Source organism: Sinocyclocheilus grahami, unplaced genomic scaffold, assembly GCF_001515645.1.
Source record: "Sinocyclocheilus grahami isolate Dianchi unplaced genomic scaffold, SAMN03320097.WGS_v1.1 scaffold112.1, whole genome shotgun sequence".
Taxonomy (NCBI): Eukaryota; Metazoa; Chordata; class Actinopteri; order Cypriniformes; family Cyprinidae; genus Sinocyclocheilus; species Sinocyclocheilus grahami.
In genome coordinates, this window is record NW_015505291.1 from 338,870 (window position 1) to 363,656 (window position 24,787).

At 38.5% G+C, this 24,787-nt stretch overlaps 1 protein-coding gene across 1 annotated transcript; it reads left to right on the top strand.

Moving 5' to 3' along the window:
- Positions 1–1,784: 1,784 nt before the first annotated feature.
- LOC107589104 (vascular endothelial growth factor A-like) lies at positions 1,785–22,757 on the top strand. Its single transcript, XM_016277446.1, has 7 exons — positions 1,785–1,885; positions 3,535–3,731; positions 4,787–4,860; positions 16,161–16,193; positions 18,098–18,178; positions 19,901–20,104; positions 20,780–22,757. Exons 1-7 carry the CDS (start codon positions 1,855–1,857, stop codon positions 20,799–20,801), a joined length of 642 nt encoding a protein of 213 aa, XP_016132932.1. The 5' UTR covers positions 1,785–1,854; the 3' UTR covers positions 20,802–22,757.
- The last annotated feature ends 2,030 nt before the right edge of the window (positions 22,758–24,787 follow it).

Consider the following 24,787-nt stretch of genomic DNA (forward strand, 5'->3'; position numbering starts at 1 on the left):
TTCTCCTTCTACTTGAGGTCCTTAGGTTGCCAGATATTCATTTAAAGGATCAATACACATGAAGTAAAGATAGTAAAACATAGTATATACTAAAAAGATCTATCTTCATTGTTCTTTGTCTACAGAAAAACTTTTTGCAGCTGCGATTTATAAAATACTAGGCCAAAAAACTGTCCCGCAACTGCATTTTCAAAATAGTGCGGGGAAAACCGCAACTCTGGCAACACTGATGGTGATGTCTAGCATTTTCTGTTCACAATCCAGCATGTGCAGTGCAGTCTGAGACCACTAGTGAAATACATCTGCGTGCTTTTTTTTCAAATAACATTATATGAGTGGATATTAAGCAATATAGGTGAATTTTTTAGACCATCTTTGTATTTGGTTTGTCTCTTTTTGCTTTAATGACTGCAGTACTATAACTGACATGATGATCACAAAACCTGATGATCGTGTTCTCCAGCATGATTTGAGATCATTCAAAGAGCATCTTGTGTTTCAATAGAAGAAAAAAACTTTTGTAGAAAGAATTTCTCATGCTTAGTGTCAGAAATTGGTTATATTCCATTAGTGACCTAGAAACATTGTAAAAAATGATTTCTGCAAGATAATTAAGTTAATTTGAAGTAAATGAAACAAGGATTGCTGGAGTATGTATTAAAAAGATTGTCTCAGTCTTTCTACTTTAGAATTTCACATTCAATTCAATGTGTTTCTTTCCATTTATCTGTAATAATTTACTAGCAATTTCTGGGTGAAAATTTTTCAAAGTAACAAAACTACACCAATTTCATTTCAGTGAGGTCCAGAATTTTACATCATAATTTTTCTCTAGTTTTAATTCTTGAATTTCTAAAACGTTCTGTTTATTTTCAGGTTTAAATGAAAAAAAAAAAAAAAAAGATTTTCCATGTGGTCTCAGACTTGGATCAGCTATAGCAGTGCCTGATACCTGCTGTTCATTTTGAAAACCTCAGTTCTTAAAGCTTGAGTCCATTCACAGATGCCAGACTGACCCAAGGGCTGCAGGTGGAGGGGATTGTGGGAGAGCGAGGCAGCAGAGCTGATGATTGGTGCTCAAACTCAAGGGCTCTTAGAAAGAAAGGGCTGACGCAGCCAAATCCAGCCAACTGCTGCAAAAAAAAAAACTGGCAGAGCTGTGATTTTCAGTGTGTGTGCATTTCAGAGAGAGAAAGTGAATGTTAATATGTGTGTGTGAAAGTGTGTGTGTGTGCCAGTCGCCTTGCCAGCTCTGAGCTGGCTGCTGTATTTCACAATGGCACCGAGGCAGGAGGTATCTGGAATTGACTGACTCAACCCTCATATTGCAACACAGAATCAGCAGACGCCTCTCCGCACGTCACTGCTGTGCAATGATCTGCCTGTTTTCTGATTAATATTGCACTTAATTACATTACACCTTTATTTGATGTCATCATTACAGAATAAATGCACAGAAACACAGGGTATAACTGAATGTGCTGGCCTATATCAGTGTAAAATCACCTATAATAAGATTGTCACGCATGCTTAGAAAAACTACCCACACAGTAAGCAGTCAGACATGGTGCAAGGAAGCCATGTATGTGTGTGTTGTTTGCGCTGCAGTGCAAAGTCTGCTTTCTCCCTCAGCGGTGACCTTGTTCCAGTGTGCGGACCTCGCCGTATGAGGGGCGTGTTTGTGTGAACGTGTGCTAACATCCACCTTTATGCTGCTCTGACACAAATAAACACTAGAAATGCATTATAAGAAAATGTTTTCATCATTATGTTGACTGGAATCAGCTCTCAGGTTTTTGGTATATGTTGTGTCTGACGCTTTGTCTGTGTCCTTTCCTCTAGTCAGACCACTGGATGCCAACAGAGAGCCATATATCTGGAGAAGGTATTGAGCCTTGCTTTCTTTTGTTGTCTTATTCTCATAGGTGCATTACTGATTTAGTGAGGTTATATAATATATAATAAAACAGAGTATAATAAAATGACTCATTCTGGTCCTCAATTCTCATGGCAGAATACCTCTTTGGCAGCTACTGTGTCATTACATTGCACCCATAAAAGCCACCTACAGTAAAAGTTTGGGAAATTTTCTTTTGTTTTAAAGAAGTACTTTAATTCAGCAAGGATACATTAAATCGGATTAAATCAAGAAATCAAAAGAATACTGAAAACAATTATGATTTAAAGAAGTATATTAAGGCAGCAGCACAGCTGTTTTTAAAATTGATAATAATAAGGAATGTTTCTTGAGCAGCAAATCAGCATATTAGAATGATTTCTGAAGGATCATGTGTCACTGAAGACTAGAGAAAATTCCACTTTGCGTCACAGTATAAATTACATTTTAAAATATACTCAAATAGAAAACAGTTATTTTAAATTACAATGTCAAAATATTACTGTTGCATGTTAACCCGAGCAGCTGAGTCTTTAGCCATTTTCAAAAAACATCTAAAGACACATCTTTTTCGCCATTACCTGACCAATTAATACTAGTACTTACCTATTCTATTCTATTCGTTTTGGTCTAATTAATTTTTTTTTTTAAATCCTTGCTATGTGCACTGTGCTAGACTATCTGAGACTTGTCACAGCACTTGTATACTGTTGCTCTCTCGTTGGTCTGATTGCTTCTACTTTGTAAGTTGCTTTGGATAAAAGCGTCTGCTAAATGATTAAATGTAAATGTAAATGTTAACCTTGATTTCAGCAACTATTTATTTTATTGGCAGTCCACCTAAAGAATCAACATAATAACGTTACAATTTAATTAAAATTGTCTATAAAGCAATAAAGTCCTTAAGCAATGCTATATTGTATAAAAAGATGTTTTGGAGAGTAAAAAGTTTTTTTTTTATGTTACATTACAGGTGCTTGAGATCAGTGAATTGGTTTATTTAAGTACCAGTATATTGGTGCTATTTAAAGGAATGTTCCAGGTTAAATATAAATTAGGTTACACTCTATAATCAGCATCTGTGACATGCTGTCAATTACCGCAGGAAATAATTTAAACACTTTAGTTTGTAAAAGCAAAGAAATCTTCAACGACAATGCACTCACTGTACATTTGATGGTGTGCACCAAGGTAAATGTTAAAAATGCATACTATTTTGAAAGTACAGCCTGAACTTTATACGTGTTCACATGAGACTGGTGCAAGAGAATCACTTACAAACATTTTGCAATATGTAATGTTTTACGCACAACCAGGCACAGATTGTTTACACTGAGATAAATCAACCAACAGGAATTCTGTTGATAACACATCTAACAGATATTGCGTCAATAATTTAGATCCTTGCATCAATATTTATGTCTATATAAATTTATGTGTAATGTGTAATTTATTTATGTACATGTATAATGTTGTTTTCAATTAATGATGAGGCAGGTTGTCTAATTAACCTTCCAGAATGCATCAATGTAAAGTTTATACAATAGCATGTCACAGATTCTGTGCTGAACCCGGAACGTTCTATAAAGAGAGAAGGGTTTTCTTTCTCAGTGTTATTCATTTATTCTCTCTCTCAGTGGTGAGGTGGTTGGATGTGTATCAGAGAAGCGGATGTCATCCCAGAGAGACGCTGGTGGAAGTTTGGCGGGAGTTTTCGTGGGAGACAAATCACCTCTTCCTGCCGTCGTGTGTAACACTGCGCCGCTGTGGAGGCTGCTGCTCCGATGAGGCACTGGAGTGTGTGCCGTCACAAACACACACACTTGTAATGGAGGTACGTACACACACAAACCAGTGCACTTAATGCAGAGTTCACACAGGTGCAGTTCCTCACATTAATTATGGACGTGTTCCATAAACATTCGACATCCAGTATCTTTTTATTAATAAATCCTATTTGTTTTGATATTTAGTTTTCTAATGCAATGGTAAAAATGTGACTGAATTGTCCAAATACTTTTTAGGGATCTCTGTGTATCATTACATACACCATTGTTCAAAAGTTTGGGGCTGGTAAGAATTTCTTATGTTCACAGAGGCTGCATTTATTTGATTAAAAAAAATACAGACAAAAAAAAACACTACTATTGTGAAATATTATTACAATTTAAAATAGCTCTTTTCTATTTGAATATAACTTAAAATAGAATTTATACCTGTGATTCAAATCTGAATTTCCTGCAGCCATTACTCTGGTTTTAAGTGTCACATGACCCTTCAAGAAATCATTCTGATATGTTGATTTGCTGCTCAAGAAACATTTCTTATTATCAGTGTTAAAAACAGTTGAGCTGCTTAATATTTTAAAAGCAATGTCCTCTCTAAAATCTTCCTGACACCAAACTTTTGAAAGGTTAATGTACAGTAAAATTCTCTCCATTTCACCACTCACAGAAACACTCATAGAAACCTTTCACACATACATGTACTATTTTACATTCACATGCTTAATGTGGTGGAATGCAACACTCATATTACACACTCACATGTATACGTCAATAATGACAGATTTTTAGGGGCAAAGTACCTCCACACACAAACACACCCCGTATAATGCAAGATCTCAAACCACACGGCTTAGTATGGTGAATAAAACATCCAGAAAGGCACACACACACAGAGGACACACAGCATGAGTTAGTCATACATATTCAGTGTGGGTAGATGAAGTCTCTAGTGTAATGGATCAGGTTGGATCCTGGTCACGTACTGTATAGACAGATTGAGGGATAAAAGATGAAGTCATTACTATGCAGAACAGATTGTGCATGTGTGTGTGTCTGTATGCATGCATTTAAATGCTAACTCCTGCTCTGTTGAACTCCACAGCTCATGAGGACCTCATACATGAAGCATGAACTTGTGCAGCTGCCTTTTATTGAACATAACCAGTGTGAGTGCAGGTGAGATACATGCTCACACACATACACACAAACTGACCTAGCAATGTCAGTAAGGGCAACATACCATAGACTTATATTCCCAAGTAAATCCTAGTAAAATCCTAGTAAAAGTCAATTAAAATACATTTACTTCGTACCAAGTATAGTTCAAATCTATTAACATATTTACTGACATATCGCTCGAGACTTACTGATATAAAAAGTATTATTCAACTTTATTTGGAGTATCACTTGTGCACAATGCACATTTCTTACTATTAAGCCTAAAATGTGTTTAATATCACCATTGCTGAGGATTGTATGATCTTTGAATAATATCGGTCTTTAAATGCAAGATATTTAAAATGTACCTGAAATATACTTGCAATAGTTCCACTTTAGCACAGATATACTTCAGTATATCTTTAGTTGTACTTCAGCACTACTTCTGCACAATTAAAGTGCATTAAGTACAAAATTAGTTGTTCCAATTTAGCATACTTTAAAGTATACGGGTTTAGTATACTAAATGTACAATTGCAGGATATTTTTATTAAGTACATAAATATGGAAATGTATTTCTACACATAACATGAAATAAATGTACTTTAAATACATTTTAGTATATTTATTTTTTACTAGGGTTGTTTTAATATAAAGCTAATTGTTATGCATCAGAGACTATCTCAAACCCTAAGGGGCAGTTCACATGATATGCTCTTGTGTTTAGAAAATTCTAGACAAAGCACTTTGAAATGGAATGGTAAAAGCTGAACTACTTTTAATTTGATGCACCACCCTAAAAATCGCAGTGCTTGTGGTGCCAAACACTAAAAACCGGTGATGCAGCATCGAAGACTATGCATTTGAGCATAAATGTGAAAACAGTAACGAACAGGAGAACATGTTCGGACTGAAAGGCCCTTAACCCTAACTAAACAATTATTTTGCATTTGTAGAATAATAAAATCAATTATATGGAAATCCTTATAATTACTAAAAATTAGATCATTATAAAAACCTGAAAAGTTAAGAAAAAAGACTTTGAAATTGTTAGGTTTTTCTCTGGTTTTGACATCAAAACAAACATGCATAACGAGTAAAAAAGTTTTTTTTTTTTTTTATGCACTAACATTAAACACTTTTTTTTAAAATAGATTAATACTTTTATTCAGCTAGGATGCATTAAACTGATTAAGAGTGACAGTAATTTTAAATCAAAGACTGTTCATCAAATATCCTAAAAAAAAATAATATTAAACAGCACAACTGTTTTAAACATTGATAATAACAAGAAATGTTAATCATTGCGAAATGCAATGCAAAATCAGCATATTAGAATGTTTTCTGAATGATCATGTGACACTGAAGACTGGAGTAATGATGCTGAAAATTCAGCTTTGCATCACGAAGATGCAGTTTAAAGTTCTTATGATTCTTTTATTTCCTCCACAATAATTCCATTAAAGTTCAAGAAATGTTGAGCACATAAGTGCCGACAATTACTTTGTTTCCATGAGTGTGTGTGTGTGTGTGTGTGTGTGTGTGTGTGTGGTCTGAAACAAGCATATAATAACAAAATTAGAATAAATTCATTAAACTCAGTAAATTCATACAATGCAAGGTAGCAAACAAACTTCCAACAACAGTCAGCGAATATATAAACAAATTAATCACTACTTCTATACAAGTACCTTTAAACAATGAATATCAATCGAACAGAATATAAATTCAGAAAGGTCGCAGTTAACATGAGCTGAAGTAAATAAATTAACTTAACTGGTGCATATAATATGCACACAACACCAAACATGAAGCAACCATCAAGTCCTTATTCTTTCACCCACTCCATGCGGGTCTATTTCTACAAGACACTAATCAACGCTACCTGCTGGAATTGGGCGGAGCGTAGCGTCTTTACGTTGCTGTGTTGACAGCGCAATCAAACACTGGCTGATCACCAGAACACTTCAAAATAAAAGTGCATTTATGTTGGGCCTTTTTAACAGCCGCCCCCAGATTTCTAAAGAATGAGGAAATCTGTACATTATGAAAAGGCCAAAGTCAAAATTTCAGTCTGGTATCACAGGTAGCTGTACAACTTTTGCCACAGGTCGCACATAAGACTTGTCTTTAACTTTTACTTCAACAGTCCTGATTCCTGATATTGTCCACCCCACAGAATACTTGAGAGATCTGACCAATAGGCCATAGGGCCCTGGGAAAATAATGGGTCCACAATCATAACAGTAGTTCCCACCTTAATATCGGGTGACTCTTGCTGCCACTTGCTGCGAGTCTGAAGACCAGGCAAATAGAACTTGATAAACCGCTTCCAAAAGTGATCTGCTATGATTTGGCTATGACGCCAACGACGTCGAGTCAATAGTTTACTTTGAGGGTACTGTATATCACTTGAGGAAAGGTTGAATCAGGTCGCCGAGGAGCGAATTAGGAGTAATAGGATCTGGATCAGAGACATTGTGGGATGTATACCCCAGGGGTTTAGGATTTAGGATCCCTTCAATCTCAATGAGCACAGTGTGAAGATTTCCTCAAGGATCTTTGGGTTCTTTTGAAACTTCTGACACACTGGACAATCTTTGTGCTGATAGCGTCAGATTGCTTTCCTACACCGAAGGATCCAGTATTTCCTACCTATCTCTGCCAGTATTCGCTCAGGACCTGGGTGGAGTAAAATTAAATTTAAAAATTAAATTTAAAAAAATTAAAATTAGTCCATAAATTACTCACCCTCAAGTCATCCTAGGTGTATATGACTTTCTTCTTTCAGACAAATCCAGTCGGAGTTATATTAAAAATTGTCTTTGATCTTTCAAGGTGTTTAATGGAACTCAGCGGGTGTTGCAGTGCATCAGTCCAAATCACGGCTCCGGGGGGTGAACAAAGGCCTCCTATAGCGAATAGATGCGTTTTGTAAGAAAAATATCCATATTCAAAACGTAATAATCACTTTAAAGGGGTCATATGATGCGATTTCAGTTTTTCCTTTCTCTTTGGAGTGTTACAAGCTCTTGGTGCATAAAGAATATCTGTAAAGTTGCAAAGACTAAAGTCTCAAATCCAAAGAGATATTCTTTATAAAAATTAAGAGTCAACCACGCCTACCTAAAACAGCTCCATCTAACATGCCACCCACATGTCTACGTCACGATGTGGGAAGATTTGCATAACGCCGCCCAAATGTTCACGCAAAGTAAGAAGGTGTAACTTTTATTCTCGCTGTAGTATTGTTGTTTCCGCCGCTGCCATGTCGTGAAGGCGCTGTGTGTTTCATTGGGAAAGCGAAACTACTTTGTTTGGCCTTCCAAAAGAGGACGATATCCGCTTTGTCATGCCTAAAGCTGATCCATGCTGGTCGCTGAGGAAATACATCAACTTCGTGCTGTGGATCGCCGGATCGGCTTTATGCACCAATAGCTTGTAATACTCCAAAGAGAAAGGAAAAATTGAAATCGCATCATATGACCCCTTTAATATAGCAAAGGAAAGTCTCCTCTTGGCTTATATCGAAATCCTCCGACATTCTTCTTTACAAATCCTTGTTTTGTACTTCTAATTAGTGACTGTTGTTTTGTTTTGATCTCTCCCCTGCGCTTCCGCATTCGTCACTTCTGAGCAGCGCATGCGCAATGCTGTCATCTTACGCCATCCACCCGGAGCTGCTTCCGTTTACAACATTGAGCGCAAGCTAGATTAAATTGATTATTACGTTTTAAATATGTTTTTTTTTTTACAAAAACGCATCAATTTGCTACAGGAGGACTTTGTTCACCCCCCGGAGCTGTGTGAGACACTTTTTATTAAGGATGGGCACTTTTTATTTAACTTCTTTTGGATTGATGCACTGCAACACCCGCTGAGTGCCATTAAACAGCTTGGAAGATCAAAGACAATTTTTAACTCCGACTGGATTAGTCTGAAAGAAGAAAGTCATATAGACCTAGGATGACTTGAGGGTGAGTAATTTATAGGCTAATTTTCATTTTTGGGTGAACTAACCCTTTAATGAGAAAGGTAGTGACTGGATGTTGGGGATTAAGGACAAGAGGATGCATCGACTCCGGCTCAGTCTTTTCACAGCGGTGAAGATGACCTCCTATCTTTAAGAGCTGACTTGCCGGTTCAAGTTCGGGGGTGAGGCTAGGAAGTCAATTGTTAGTATTCAGTTGTTTTCCAGCTGTAAGCTGTGTCATTTCAGAAGGAAAGCTTTCCCATTGAGCTTGCTGAAGGATAGCTATCTCAGCCTGTTGAAATACTTCAGATGATACCCATGTTCCCTGAGAGATTCTGCAGTGACAGCCAATAACTCTTGAAAGGTCAGACATTTGCTTGGATCAGGTATAGCCAAATGTGCAGTATTAGTCAGACCACAGAATGTATAGTTTCTTAGTCCATCACCAGCTACCGGACAGGATGGCGGGTTAACCGGCCACTGATTAGATGGAAGCTGAATGAATGATGACCCTGTATTCCAACAACTTTGTGGCCCTGGTTCTGCTAGCCTTTTACCTCGAGTGATGTCATTGGCAGGATTACTTTCTGAATCCACATAGTGCTGTTCACAGCGTTCACAACTTGTGGTGAGCAGGCCCTGTTGCTCTCTGGAGCCATGTTGAACAGCTTGAACTGGTCCTTGCAAAGTCCATCCCAGACAAGTTCTAATTGCAGCAGGACCACCTGGTGGGCCCAAGCGAACTGGCTCAATGGGGGTAACTAAATGAGGGCAATCAGAATCAATGATCAAAACTGGATGAGCAGTTTCAATCTCTTGGAGGAGAAGACCTTTAAGGTGGTGGTACATTTTCCATAAAGCTTTAACAGGATGACTGTGTGCTCCAAGCCCCAACTCTGATGCAGTGAAAGCTCCATTGATCCGATATATCTTGTTTGGCTGGCAGGCTGGTGAAAGGTTAAAGGAAGCAGCCGCCCCATGCAGGATCTTTAACTCTTGTCTTGTGCGCAGGGGCAAGTCCTCTGGCTTACCTTTCAGTTTCAGCCGGTTTGCTGCAGCATTCAACAAGATGGTTCTTTCTGAGCCATCGTCAAGAATGGCATAAGCATTCATGGATCTATCTTCATTTCTTAGAATGACTTTACATATCTTTAACAGTACCTTACGACTTCCTGGGGGCTTGTCAATGAATAACACATCGTTGGTGGCCTCCCCCATGACAGGGCTAGCACAGGGATCCTCTCCTTCCACTGCTTTCTCCTTGTTCCATGCATTAACTTCATGAAGAACAAGCAAGTGATGAACATTGCATGTTTTGCAGTGCATTTTATGGTTACACTCTGATGACCTATGGCCCAGTCCACAGCGCCAGCATCGGTTGTGCCCCTTGATTCAATTGTGCCTCTGAGATTTGGAAAGTTGAGAGAAATTTACACAGTTATTTAACGTGTGTTTGGTGTTATCACAATAAGGGCAGTAAGCTTTCCCTTTTATGGTCTTAGCTGAGACCGGTGATAGATGTGATGGAGGTGATGAAGGGGATTTCTTGGTGCCAAACAGAACTTCTGTCCCTTTGTGGAATTTCACTTTCCTTGACATATCCCTCGACAAACTGATTGAGTATTCTCTGCCCGAACAGCTTGCATACCTTGTGGAATCTTCTTAAACTTGGATTTCATATTCTAACCAGTCTGCGAAGTTAAGGAGGGTAGGAATCTTCACGTCTAATGGATAAATAAATCTTCTGAAACTGCTGCGCAGATCATGTGGCAAGTTACTCAGAAGTCTGGACACATGCAAGCCACATCTTAATTCCACCATGCCAGGCTTACCTAGTTGTCTCAGCATTCCCACCAAAGATCTCACCCTCAGAGTATACATGCAAAAAGTTTTAATATCTCCAGTGCTGATGCTGGCCCCATCCATCAATTCCAATATGCGCTGCAACGCTAACTGATGTGGCTGGCCATACTGTTGATTGAGGGCATCCATAATGTTGGTATAAGGATGATGTGAACTGCTGTAAGATTCAGCAATTAACTGAGCCTCTTCAAGCTTGAGATATTCTAGCAGGATATGAAATTTAAAGCGTTCTGTAGCATCAGTTGGAAGAATGTTTTCTAAAGCAATCTTAAGCCGTGCAAACTCTCTGGGGTTTGGGTGAATCAGATCAGGAATTGTAGGAGTAGGGCCACAATATACTCTTTCCTGGTCAGTAGGTGGACTTGGAGAGTTGTGGTGCCGTCTCTTACTCCTAGAAGACAAGCTGTGCCGTGGTCTGGAAGAATATTGTGGTGAGGGAGATCGAACATAACTTCTCACCATCTTGGCTTGATTTCTTCCATCTTTTCTCTGACAAAATCGTCTATCAATTGTTGGACTGGTGTTAACTTTCTTTTGCCTGGATGAGTTCAGGGACAGGTTTCTCATGTTATCAACAGAAGAGGACAAACTTTCTTGACTGCTTGAATACTCAGAACTCTCCACACTTTCTGCTGAACTACTATCTTGTGATGCATCATGAGAGGCTTGGGCATAGTTTGGATTTGCTACAGGTTCAGTTGCTCTTGGCTTTCTTGGGGCTGGAACTGGTTTAGGGCGATCTAGGGCTTTGGACTGACTAGGTACAGGAAGGGTAGACAATGCCTGAGGAGGTTGTTACTGTTGATTTTGCCAACTTAATTGTTTCACCTCTGCTTGAAGTTGAGACATCTGTGACGTGGACTTGGCGTTGAGCTGCATAAGATCATCTCTTTCCTCCTTCAGCTGCTGAACTGTAGTAATCATGTCCTTTTGCTGTTTCTTTAAATCAGCATTTTCCTCTCGGAAGGTTTCCACCTGCTGATCCCATCGATCTGCCACATACCACTGTTGAGGACTGTGATAATCACTATGATGTGCTGCCACACGTGGGGTGTCCATCCTGACATCCTCTTCAGGTGACACAGCACAGGGGAATTTATGGGAATAGCTGGGTGGTGATAAGGATCTATGTAGATTGTAACCAGTCAAATCATAATCCTGCAAGTGTGCAGGTAGAGATGATTGTCTCCTGGGCCGCTCAGCAGGCACATCGGATGGCTGCATCTCCATAACTGTGGAAAACTCTAACTCCGGCTCGAAGGACCATAAAGAAAACTGGTAAAGCTAAACCAGTTGGGGTTGCCAGTGGGGGGGCTTGGAAGATCAAAGACAATTTTTAACTCCGACTGGATTAGTCTGAAAGAAGAAAGTCATATAGACCTAGGATGACTTGAGGGTGAGTAATTTATAGGCTAATTTTCATTTTTGGGTGAACTAACCCTTTAATGAGAAAGGTAGTGACTGGATGTTGGGGATTAAGGACAAGAGGATGCATCGACTCCGGCTCAGTCTTTTCACAGCGGTGAAGATGACCTCCTATCTTTAAGAGCTGACTTGCCGGTTCAAGTTCGGGGGTGAGGCTAGGAAGTCAATTGTTAGTATTCAGTTGTTTTCCAGCTGTAAGCTGTGTCATTTCAGAAGGAAAGCTTTCCCATTGAGCTTGCTGAAGGATAGCTATCTCAGCCTGTTGAAATACTTCAGATGATACCCATGTTCCCTGAGAGATTCTGCAGTGACAGCCAATAACTCTTGAAAGGTCAGACATTTGCTTGGATCAGGTATAGCCAAATGTGCAGTATTAGTCAGACCACAGAATGTATAGTTTCTTAGTCCATCACCAGCTACCGGACAGGATGGCGGGTTAACCGGCCACTGATTAGATGGAAGCTGAATGAATGATGACCCTGTATTCCAACAACTTTGTGGCCCTGGTTCTGCTAGCCTTTTACCTCGAGTGATGTCATTGGCAGGATTACTTTCTGAATCCACATAGTGCTGTTCACAGCGTTCACAACTTGTGGTGAGCAGGCCCTGTTGCTCTCTGGAGCCATGTTGAACAGCTTGAACTGGTCCTTGCAAAGTCCATCCCAGACAAGTTCTAATTGCAGCAGGACCACCTGGTGGGCCCAAGCGAACTGGCTCAATGGGGGTAACTAAATGAGGGCAATCAGAATCAATGATCAAAACTGGATGAGCAGTTTCAATCTCTTGGAGGAGAAGACCTTTAAGGTGGTGGTACATTTTCCATAAAGCTTTAACAGGATGACTGTGTGCTCCAAGCCCCAACTCTGATGCAGTGAAAGCTCCATTGATCCGATATATCTTGTTTGGCTGGCAGGCTGGTGAAAGGTTAAAGGAAGCAGCCGCCCCATGCAGGATCTTTAACTCTTGTCTTGTGCGCAGGGGCAAGTCCTCTGGCTTACCTTTCAGTTTCAGCCGGTTTGCTGCAGCATTCAACAAGATGGTTCTTTCTGAGCCATCGTCAAGAATGGCATAAGCATTCATGGATCTATCTTCATTTCTTAGAATGACTTTACATATCTTTAACAGTACCTTACGACTTCCTGGGGGCTTGTCAATGAATAACACATCGTTGGTGGCCTCCCCCATGACAGGGCTAGCACAGGGATCCTCTCCTTCCACTGCTTTCTCCTTGTTCCATGCATTAACTTCATGAAGAACAAGCAAGTGATGAACATTGCATGTTTTGCAGTGCATTTTATGGTTACACTCTGATGACCTATGGCCCAGTCCACAGCGCCAGCATCGGTTGTGCCCCTTGATTCAATTGTGCCTCTGAGATTTGGAAAGTTGAGAGAAATTTACACAGTTATTTAACGTGTGTTTGGTGTTATCACAATAAGGGCAGTAAGCTTTCCCTTTTATGGTCTTAGCTGAGACCGGTGATAGATGTGATGGAGGTGATGAAGGGGATTTCTTGGTGCCAAACAGAACTTCTGTCCCTTTGTGGAATTTCACTTTCCTTGACATATCCCTCGACAAACTGATTGAGCATTCTCTGCCCGAACAGCTTGCATACCTTGTGGAATCTTCTTAAACTTGGATTTCATATTCTAACCAGTCTGCGAATTTAAGGAGGGTAGGAATCTTCACGTCTAATGGATAAATAAATCTTCTGAAACTGCTGCGCAGATCATGTGGCAAGTTACTCAGAAGTCTGGACACATGCAAGCCACATCTTAATTCCACCATGCCAGGCTTACCTAGTTGTCTCAGCATTCCCACCAAAGATCTCACCCTCAGAGTATACATGCAAAAAGTTTTAATATCTCCAGTGCTGATGCTGGCCCCATCCATCAATTCCAATATGCGCTGCAACGCTAACTGATGTGGCTGGCCATACTGTTGATTGAGGGCATCCATAATGTTGGTATAAGGATGATGTGAACTGCTGTAAGATTCAGCAATTAACTGAGCCTCTTCAAGCTTGAGATATTCTAGCAGGATATGAAATTTAAAGCGTTCTGTAGCATCAGTTGGAAGAATGTTTTCTAAAGCAATCTTAAGCCGTGCAAACTCTCTGGGGTTTGGGTGAATCAGATCAGGAATTGTAGGAGTAGGGCCACAATATACTCTTTCCTGGTCAGTAGGTGGACTTGGAGAGTTGTGGTGCCGTCTCTTACTCCTAGAAGACAAGCTGTGCCGTGGTCTGGAAGAATATTGTGGTGAGGGAGATCGAACATAACTTCTCACCATCTTGGCTTGATTTCTTCCATCTTTTCTCTGACAAAATCGTCTATCAATTGTTGGACTGGTGTTAACTTTCTTTTGCCTGGATGAGTTCAGGGACAGGTTTCTCATGTTATCAACAGAAGAGGACAAACTTTCTTGACTGCTTGAATACTCAGAACTCTCCACACTTTCTGCTGAACTACTATCTTGTGATGCATCATGAGAGGCTTGGGCATAGTTTGGATTTGCTACAGGTTCAGTTGCTCTTGGCTTTCTTGGGGCTGGAACTGGTTTAGGGCGGTCTGCTTTGGATCGGCAAAGTACAGGAAGGGTAGAAAATGCCTGAGGAGGTTGTGACTGTTGATTTTGCCAACTTAACAATTGTTTTACCTCTGCTTGAAGTTGAGGGTTGACAGTGCAATCAAACACTGGCTGATCGCCAAAACACTTCAAAATAAAAGTGCATTTACGGTGGGCCTTTTTAACATGCACAATCAAGTACTAACATTAACACAATTCTGATCTACATTATCTCATGCAGAAGTATGCAGAGTAATAAATCCTCATTTAGATGTTGTGGATGGTTATGTGGTTGCTTAAGCGTTTCGGATGGAAGCCAGGATGTTCTGGGTGGTTGCTTACTGGCCCAAGTCATATCTTAAAGGAGTAGTTCACCCGAAGATGAAAATTAGTTGAAAATGTACTTATGCTCAGGTCAACCAAGATGTAGATGAATTTGTTTCTGCCTCGCAACAGATTTGGAGGAATTTGGCATTACATCTGATCACTTGCTCACCAATGAGTCCACATGGGTGCCATCAGTATGAGAGTCCAATAAGCTGATAAAGACATCACAATAATCCACAAGTAATCCACACCACTCCAGTCCATCAGTTATCATCTTGTGAAGTGAAAAGCTGTGTTTATAACTTATGACTCTCATTGTGACGGCACCCATTCACTGCAGAGGATGTATTGGTGAACAAGTGCTAAATCAAATGTTAAATTTCTCCAAATCTGGTACAATGAAGAAACAAATACATCTACATCTTGGATGGCCTGAGATGAGAAAATTTTCAGCTAATTTTAATTTTTTGGGTGAATGATTACTTTAACTTCTCTTGAAAACTCGATAGAATCACTAAAAGCAAAGAACATTTGGAAAGTTTAGAAACCAGTCCATTTTGAGTTAGGTTGTCTGTTTTGCACTGTCAAGTTTTGGATATTATTATTACAAATTTGTGTTGCTACAGTTAATAGAAGTTTGAATGTATAACAAGCAGCATTTTTGTGCACCAATCAGTGATGACTGTATTAACATATCCAGATGTTTTGCTTCACAATTGTTAATTAATAATAAGACTTGATAAATTGCAAAACCTTTTGTAAAATAATCTTATTACTCACCCAATTCAATGTGATTGTATACCTCATTTGCAGCACAGCAAAACTAGATTTTCTTTTCATTGTAAGTGCTTAAAATAAATTGATTAATGTATGCATGTAGTTTTGTTGCTTTGCGTTGCACCACTTGCACTCAGAGTGGAAATAATTGATGCTCGCTTTTTTTAGCAGCACAGAACAAGTTAAGCCCCCAGAGTTTAATACTTATTGTTAGGGGTTCATTTAAAATGATAAAATATGAGCAATAATAATATATAAATAATAACAATAATAAAATAATACAAATTTAAATATCCCTGTGTGTATGCTGTGATAATATTTGATCTTTCTTTTAATTGTAAATGTCATTATCATTTTGTTTTTACTGTCTGTCTTTTCCCTACAGGCTAAAAGCAAATCTTTATGCAGAGCCAACCAGGTAAATTGTTTATTTGTGTTTGTTTGTGTGTGTGCGAGAGAGAGAGATGTGAAGGTTCACCAGCAGTATGAACACCATTTGCCCTCTTTTTCCTTTGCCCCACTGAAAACATACTCATACACACACACACACACACACACACACACACACACACACATGTTTGTTTCTGTGAATTGTGGGGACTTTCCATAGATTTCTATTGTTTTAAACTGACCAAACGATATTTTCTATCCCCTAACCTAACCCTAAACCTACCCCTTACAGAAAAACTGTTTGCATTGTCACACTTTCAGATAAACATCATTTACTATTTTTAATAATTTTTTTCCCTCGAAATGTCAAAAATTTTAGGTTTTACTATCCTTGTGGGGACATTTGGTTCCCACAGTGTAGCATAAAAAGTACACACACACACAACTCCATGGAGATGGATGCATGGTGAGTTAATTGTGTGTGAAAGGCATAAGTGGTTCAGTGTGTTCTGCTCTGATACTAGTTTACGCTGACCCTAATGTTAAAGAGAACAGCTACTGCTTTTTCCAAATATCTTTTTCACAGTCCTGTCCAAGACACTCTACACAAAAAACACAAATCTGACTGCTTAGAAAAGTAATTGCACACTCCTCAGGGAGCCACACGATTTGAGGCATCATTCATGTCTGTTGCACAAACCGTGTGGGATGACATTTTATATTTAGATTTTTCAAACAACTAATGATACTTTTACACCACTATTTTTGACCATTTCATTTCAAGATTGAGCCACGTTCAAGTGTGTATGCTGACAATAATATATGCTAATTATAACCAATAGTGGCATTAGAACAGTGATGAGAGCAGGCGGTAATTAATTAAAAATGTATTTAAGTAGGATGTAGTGTGTGAACTTGGCATTGGTCCTCATGTTCACACTTCTCTTTGCTGTGAAATCAGTTTTTACAAGTAATTCTCCCCTTTTATTGCCAAATGGACAGCCAGTCTGTTCATTTAATGTGGATTTTTTTTGGTACAGCTTACATTTCTTGGAAAAGTTCGTTTGAAAAAGAATAAAAGAAAGATGATTGGCATAGGACAAAATATAGAATCAGAGAAAGATTGGCATGGGATAAAATAAAGAAGTTGTTTAAATTTCCAGTGAGTTCATGCCAGTAGAATATGTTTATGTAGATAGAGATACCTTAATAATGCCCAGGATACATTGTATGATTTTGGACTGTCCCAGACTAAAGACAACCAACAAGAAACAATCATGGCGATTTCTTTCATTGTGGCTCCTAAAAGTTTCATTCTTTTATATTAACTTGCATCATAGCTTATGATTCAGTATGTGTCATCATCGTACGTTCTACATGTCGCACATGTGGTTTGTAATGATCTTATAAGACTGTCTGTAGAGGGAATAAAACACTGCATTTGTAATTTGCCAAAAATATCTGACTTCTAAAAGACTTAATCAGTTGCTTTGGTGTGTGTGTGTGTGTGTGTGTGTGTGTGTGTGTTTCCAGTTGGCTTGCGTCTTTGTGTGTGTGTGTGTGTGTGTGTGTCCAGCTGGATTGCGTCTTGCACTGTTGGAAGGGAGTCAGAACCTAGAACCCTCCTTTGTTGGGAAACGGAACAGAACATTCATTCTATTGCTTAATTAGGCCACTGGCCCCTGAGGAGCCTCACCGAGACCAGGGCTTAAAAGTCACAAGAATTAAGACTTGATAAATTCATCTCCAGACTCTCCAAATTAAATCTCTGAATTAAAATTGTGAAATACAGTTTAATACTTTTTATGTTGACATGTTTCAACATAAAAATGTTTCACATGTTTGTGAAAACACGTTTTGGCTGAGTCATGATCATATTGTACATTATTTATCTATTTATTTTTTATATTTATTATATTTTCTATTTTTAAGGCAAGGCTCACAGACAACAAGAAAAGGTAAAAAGGAGCAAAGGGGGAAACCAAAGCGAAAGAAACACATGGGGAAAAAGCCGTAAGTTCTTCATTTCCTATTACAAAAAATACTGCCATGTTACATAAAAAATATATTTTTCATTCAATTTAAAATTTTTACATTTTATTTTTAATTTCAAGTAAAATGTTCTTAAAACAAGATAAATGTATTTGAGAAGCAAAATTGCATAAAATCTTAAGACATGAGGTTATGCTTAAAAAAAAGAGATGATATTGATATTGTACTCAATTTTACTTCTCAGATGAATCTTATTTTCAATAACTGTTTACATATTTTTACTGGAAAATAAGAAAAAATACTGATTAATGAAATGTTTTTCCCCCCCTGAATTTTAAGATCTACTTCAGTATGGAATACCATATTCATTTACCATGGTATTTATATTTCCACTTTAAATTACTTCAAAGAATACCATGGTACATTTTGGTACCTTTTTGTCATCGTAGAAATTACAAATGATAGACATTTAATAGAAGCAGTTTAGCAATATGCTTAATAATTAATCTTTGTTTTGCCTTTATTTATTTAGTACCATCAATATTATTAAATATTAAAATCTATTTCGAAGCAACAATGTACATGACTCCCATAGATGAGTTTCTGGGCAATGAGAGCTGAAGATTTCCTCTTTTTCATACGTGCCGTATTGCACGTTTACGCATGCAACATTGACTTCTACTCAGACAACAATTAATTAATTCTGGTCAGGGAAAGAATTCAACAGTTCCTCTCCTTCCTTTTCTACGTCATTGGTTTTTGATGAGGGCAAGTGGAGGGAGCTTTGGACCGCCTTTCCCTCCCTGCTATCCATCATTTACTCCTCCATGGATGGAGTCAGTGGCAAGTGTGAAATCAGGCTAATTTGGCAGCCAGAACGCCCCTCCCTTTTCAGCCTCTCAAACCACTTCCACACAAAGATTGATTTTCTTCCTTAATTAACTCTCACCCATACACTGCTCTCCAGTTTTGGTTTAGTTAAAAAAGGGAAGAGGGAAAAAAACAACCCCATCAGCCCACCATCCCATCAGAGATGTCACAAATGAGACATCAAAGAACTGACGGCCAAAGACACTATCCAGAGTATATCTGTGGTGCCATCCAAAAAGAAGATCAGGGCTGTGCATGATCAGAATGCATTATGGGTCTTTTTGTGCTTGCTACTGAATTTAATTTCAAGCCTAATGTGGAGATGCAGGCTTGGGTCTGGTTTTGCAAAGTTAATGATTGCAAGAACTGACGTGCTCTTTGTCCATTGTAGCGGTTTTACATAATTCTCTTGGAGCCGGATTTGTCAGAACCAGTATTATAATCAGAATTGTGTTACTCAATTACTTGGAGTCTTTTCTTACTATTTTAAAATTCCTCCTGACTTTAGGACCTCTTTACAGTTTTCACAACTTGAAACTGAAATCAAAGAATAGTTTGCCAAAAATGACATTGTGTCATAATTTACTTATTCTCATACTGCACTCTCAGAAAAAAGGTGCAAAAGCTGTCACTGGGGTGGTACCTTTTCAAAACGTTCACCTTTGTACCGTATTTAATCCTAAAAGATGCATATTAGTACCTTTTAGTACATATTCATGCCTTTTGAAAGCTTTTGTAACTTTTTAATGTAAAATAAATAACAACAAAATGTTTATATTTGGTCCAACTGTTCCTTTAAGGCATATATATGAAGGTCGCATGACCCTTTATTTCACACCAACAGCTGATTTTGTTCTCTTCTTGTGCCAACAGGACTCTCGTGCCAACTACACCCCCTCCTCCTCCCCCTCCCACTCTACCGCCTAGCTCCGCCCCTCCACCACCTGCCAGAGAGGCGTGTCCTCCGTGCCCCACCCGCAGGATGACATCACAGCCTCCCTCTTGTGAATGCAGGTGCAGTTTGAGGGAGGTGAGCTGTACAAAGAGAGGGAAGACACTTAACCACCACAGCTGCCGGTAAACAAACACACATATATACAACTTATTCAAATGTAGCTTATTGTGCTAAAAATAGACCCTTACACACATTGGCATGCTCTCCATTTGGGAGTTTATTGCACAAGGAAGCGTTTCTCCATCAATGACCTGCAGAAAAAAAAAGCATTTGACACACACACACACACACACACACACACAGTTCTAATATATACTGTACATATATATATATATGACTGTATATCTGTATGTGTGTGTGTGTGTGTATATATATATATATATATATATACACACACACACAGTCAATTTCTGTTTAGAATGAGAATGTTGAGCCATTTCTTAGGGATTTTCAATTATTATAAAATCATATTTGTATTCAACAAGAATGCATTAAATTGATCAAAAGTGACAGTAAAGACATTTATAATGTTACAAAAGATTTCTGTTTCAAATAAATATATATATATATCACTATTTTGACTGTATTTTTGATCAAATAAATGCAACCTCTATGAATATAAGAGACTTCTTTCAAAAACATTAAAAAAGTTACCAGTCCTGAACTTTTGAACGGTAGTTTAACAATTTTAATGCATTACCACTGTGGTTACAATTGTTTATGAAAGGCTTGAAGTAAAGTGTTGCTCAGTATTTTTAACATGAGTAACTTTCTTTCCTCCTCTCATTCTCTTTCAGATGTGAAACCCAAAGCGAATAGTGAAATCAAACCACCCGTATAATCCACCGATCAAACTTTGCACAGCTTTGAGGAGGTCAAAGGTTTGCTTATTCTTTTGTCACAGACTCTGAAGTTTGGGTCTCACGCAAAAAAAGAGTTTGCGTTCAGGAACAAACAACAGACCCACCCCCTGTGGCCCATCTGGCTATGTCCCGCACACTATTACGACAGTATTAGATCCATATTCATTCATTCTGTACCGGGTGTGTACGGAATATCACCAGATCCTACTGTTGAAGCTTTTCACCATTATGATCCAAACTTCAGATCACCTTTAACCATTTGACATTTGTATTATAGACGTTCAATGGGTCAAGCGTATCGCTGGAATATTCAATGCACTAAAAGTGAACCATAGTGTTCTCATTGAGCTTTATCCAAAACCAGTTTTGGGATTTTGTTCAGCTTCAATGGATCCTCATAGGCACAGACACACAGCTAGAGTGATGCTAAGGATGACGAGTGCGCTAAGAACTTTCAAAGGGAAACCTGAATAAGGAAGGAGTCCTTTTTTTCTACCAAACTACTTAAAGTGGAGAGTTTTTGATGGGATGGATGTTGACAGACCTTCAGTGTTGAGAGAACTCAAGTGTTTCGCTACACAAACAGAGTATCTCATCCTGAGAACATCACGACGTCTCCTCTGACCCTCCTCATGTGATAAATGGATGGATGGGTCGATTAGATGGATCGACGGGTGTCTGTGTGGTCTGAATTGTGCATAATAAGGATCTGTGCGTCTATCCTAATTTATTCCTGGCCTCTATAAGTCCATAATGTGGCTTCACAGACTGTATCAAAGAGTCTTTTTGTGTTTGTTTGATTTGCTTTTTGTTCGGTTCCTTCCTTTGGGAATTGAAAGCTTTTTCCCACTGGCTAGCCAGTGAGAGGAATGCCAATCATATAGAAACCTGGCTATATTCCATTGGTGCTCACCAAACACAAGTCTTCTCTCTCCCACACCCCCAATCACACTCGTTTTTCATCTCTTTCTTTATCCCTTTTCACTTCATCTGTCTTTTTTCATTCTTTCTCCCTCACACACACAGTCATGCGTACACATACAAATGCAAGCAGGTAAATATAAGCTTTTCTGTGTTGATACTGAAAGAAGAATTTATTTTATCTGTCTTATTCCTTTTGTAAAGAATACTAATGTTATTGTAGTGCGTTTTGTTTTAAAGAATGTTTCTTTTGTGTATCTCTGTTAATCCAACCTATAGAGTCAGGCTGGGTGGCCGACCGTGTGTTGAGTTGGAGTAAAAAGCGCTGAAAGTCTTTAGGAAAAGGGAAATGCCCATTCTGTTTGTGTTTTGTGTCTTAATCATCTCACAGCATTGGGAGTATGATGTATTTATTTTTTATATTGAAATGCATTTTATATTATGCTTTGCAATGTTTCTTTTGGGACATTTAATTATCGACTGATGATTCGAGAATATTCAGTATTTTTGGCTGATTTCCTCAGAATCATGCAGCTCGGATAATGTAGCTGTCAGTCGATGTTGAGGATTGTTAGTTTCCATCGATGCCAGAGGCCGCAAACGTGAAAGAATTGCTTTTTTTTTTAATAGTGGTCATTTAACCAAACACTTCTTTCCACCATATATGTAGCATTATTGAATGAAATATGAATTTCAAGAGCAAGTTTGACCTCACTTTAAGTGATTTCTCAGATTATTTGTTTAGTCATTTTCTGCAATAATGTAAATTATTAGGATCCCTCAGCACCCTTTCACTCTTCAGACTACGCAGATATAAGATATCCACGAGTTATCAGCATTCCCAAACTACTGATCTGTGTTAGAGTCGACATGAAATTTCATTAGCAACCCATTTAACTTCAGTATATGATGTAGTTTTAGTGAATATGAAAAAAATATGTAGGGTGGCGCTTAATTTTATGCATTGGCAGTTGATTGAATGGTGCACTGGAAAAAAAATGTTGCAGGATTTACTACAGTTGTCACTCAGAAATTCCTAGCAAATTTGACACATTTTAAACACAATTTAATGTGAAATTTTGAAGTAGAAAGACTGAAATAGTATTTTCTTGTGAAACATGCCAATAAAACTTTGAAAAATATTTTTTTACAATGTGAAAAGTGGGTGGTCCAAAACAAAATGGAGCTAAATCTGAATGTTAATTTGCCTAAATAGCTGTTTGACTATTGGTTAGCATTATCCAATAGCCCATGTGGTCTAAGTCAGAGGCCCCCACTACCGGGCCGTGGAAGAATTGAGTATAGATATGACACTCTGTTATTTATTTATGTTAATGATTGTTCAAATTATTCTGTATTTTCTTTGTATGCGAGCGATATGGAGTAGCAATTTGACAATTTCATGTTAAATAAGTAAATGAAAGATTGCTCTGATCTGACACATATTAGGAGTTAAACCCTACCGTTCGGCACGCTCGTGATTCGCAGATTAATTTGCCAGTTTACACGTACAAGCAATTTTAAACCACAAGAAGAAGAAACGAAATAGAGCTCAATTCGTTACTCACGCGCTGTTCTCGCACACAATCAAAGTGCGCCCAAGCATAGAGACGTGTTTTAGACAGCGCGGAAATACCGAGTTGGGTATACATGAAAGTAAATAGGGTTGATTTTGAGTTCATGTTGACTTTAAGATCTTCTCTGTGTGAACTGGTCAATATGTTGTCCTGTTTCCTCGTCTATGATGACTGGCTTTCCTTCAAATCTATTGCCGCTGTGAAATGTTCCGTGTGAAATATCCTGTGCTATAAACGTAGCGTTTTCTCTCTCTCAACAGTAACATGTATCAACTACCTCTGTGTCTGTACAGTCAACGTAACTATCACAGTAAGATTATAGAACGTGAAAATATATAAAACATACACAAAATGCATACCATATGAATGTACTGACAGAACTTAAAGGGGTCATATGATGCAATTTCAATTTTTCCTTTCTCTTTGGAGTGTTACAAGCTCTTGGTGCATAAAGAAGATCTGTAAAGTTGCAAAGACTAAAGTCTCAAATCCAAAGAGATATTCTTTATAAAAGTTAAGAGTCAACCACGCCTACCTAAAACGGCTCGTTCTAACACACCCCCACATATCTACATCACAATGTGGGAAGATTTGCATAACGCCGCCCAAATATTCACGCAAAGAAAGAAGGCGTAACTTTTATTCTCGCTGTAGTTTTGTTGCCGCCGCCGCCATGGCGTGAAGGCACTGTGTGATTTGTTGTGTTTGTTTGGTCTTCCAAAAGAGGACGATATCCACTTCGTCATGCCTGGAGCTGATCCGTGCTGGTCGCTGAGGAAATACATCAACTTCGCCCTGTGGATCGCCGGATCGGCTTTCACAGTGGACGAAGCAGAGTCCAGCCCGGGGTCATCACATGTGCTTGCCACAAGTCCGCCGGACGCTCCTTCATCGAATCCGCCGGCCGTTCCTCACTCTAGCCCTTTCTGCAATAATGTAAATTATTAGGATCCCTCAGCACCCTTTCACTCTTCAGACTACGCAGATATAAGATATCCACGAGTTATCAGCATTCCCAAACTACTGATCTGTGTTAGAGTCGACATGAAATTTCATTAGCAACCCATTTTACTTCAGTATATGATGTAGTTTTAGTGAATATGAAAAAAATATGTAGGGTGGCGCTTAATTTTATGCATTGGCAGTTGATTGAATGGTGCACTGGAAAAAAAATGTTGCAGGATTTACTACAGTTGTCACTCAGAAATTCCTAGCAAATTTGACACATTTTAAACACAATTTAATGTGAAATTTTGAAGTAGAAAGACTGAAATAGTATTTTCTTGTGAAACATGCCAATAAAACTTTGAAAAATATTTTTTTACAATGTGAAAAGTGGGTGGTCCAAAACAAAATGGAGCTAAATCTGAATGTTAATTTGCCTAAATAGCTGTTTGACTATTGGTTAGCATTATCCAATAGCCCATGTGGTCTAAGTCAGAGG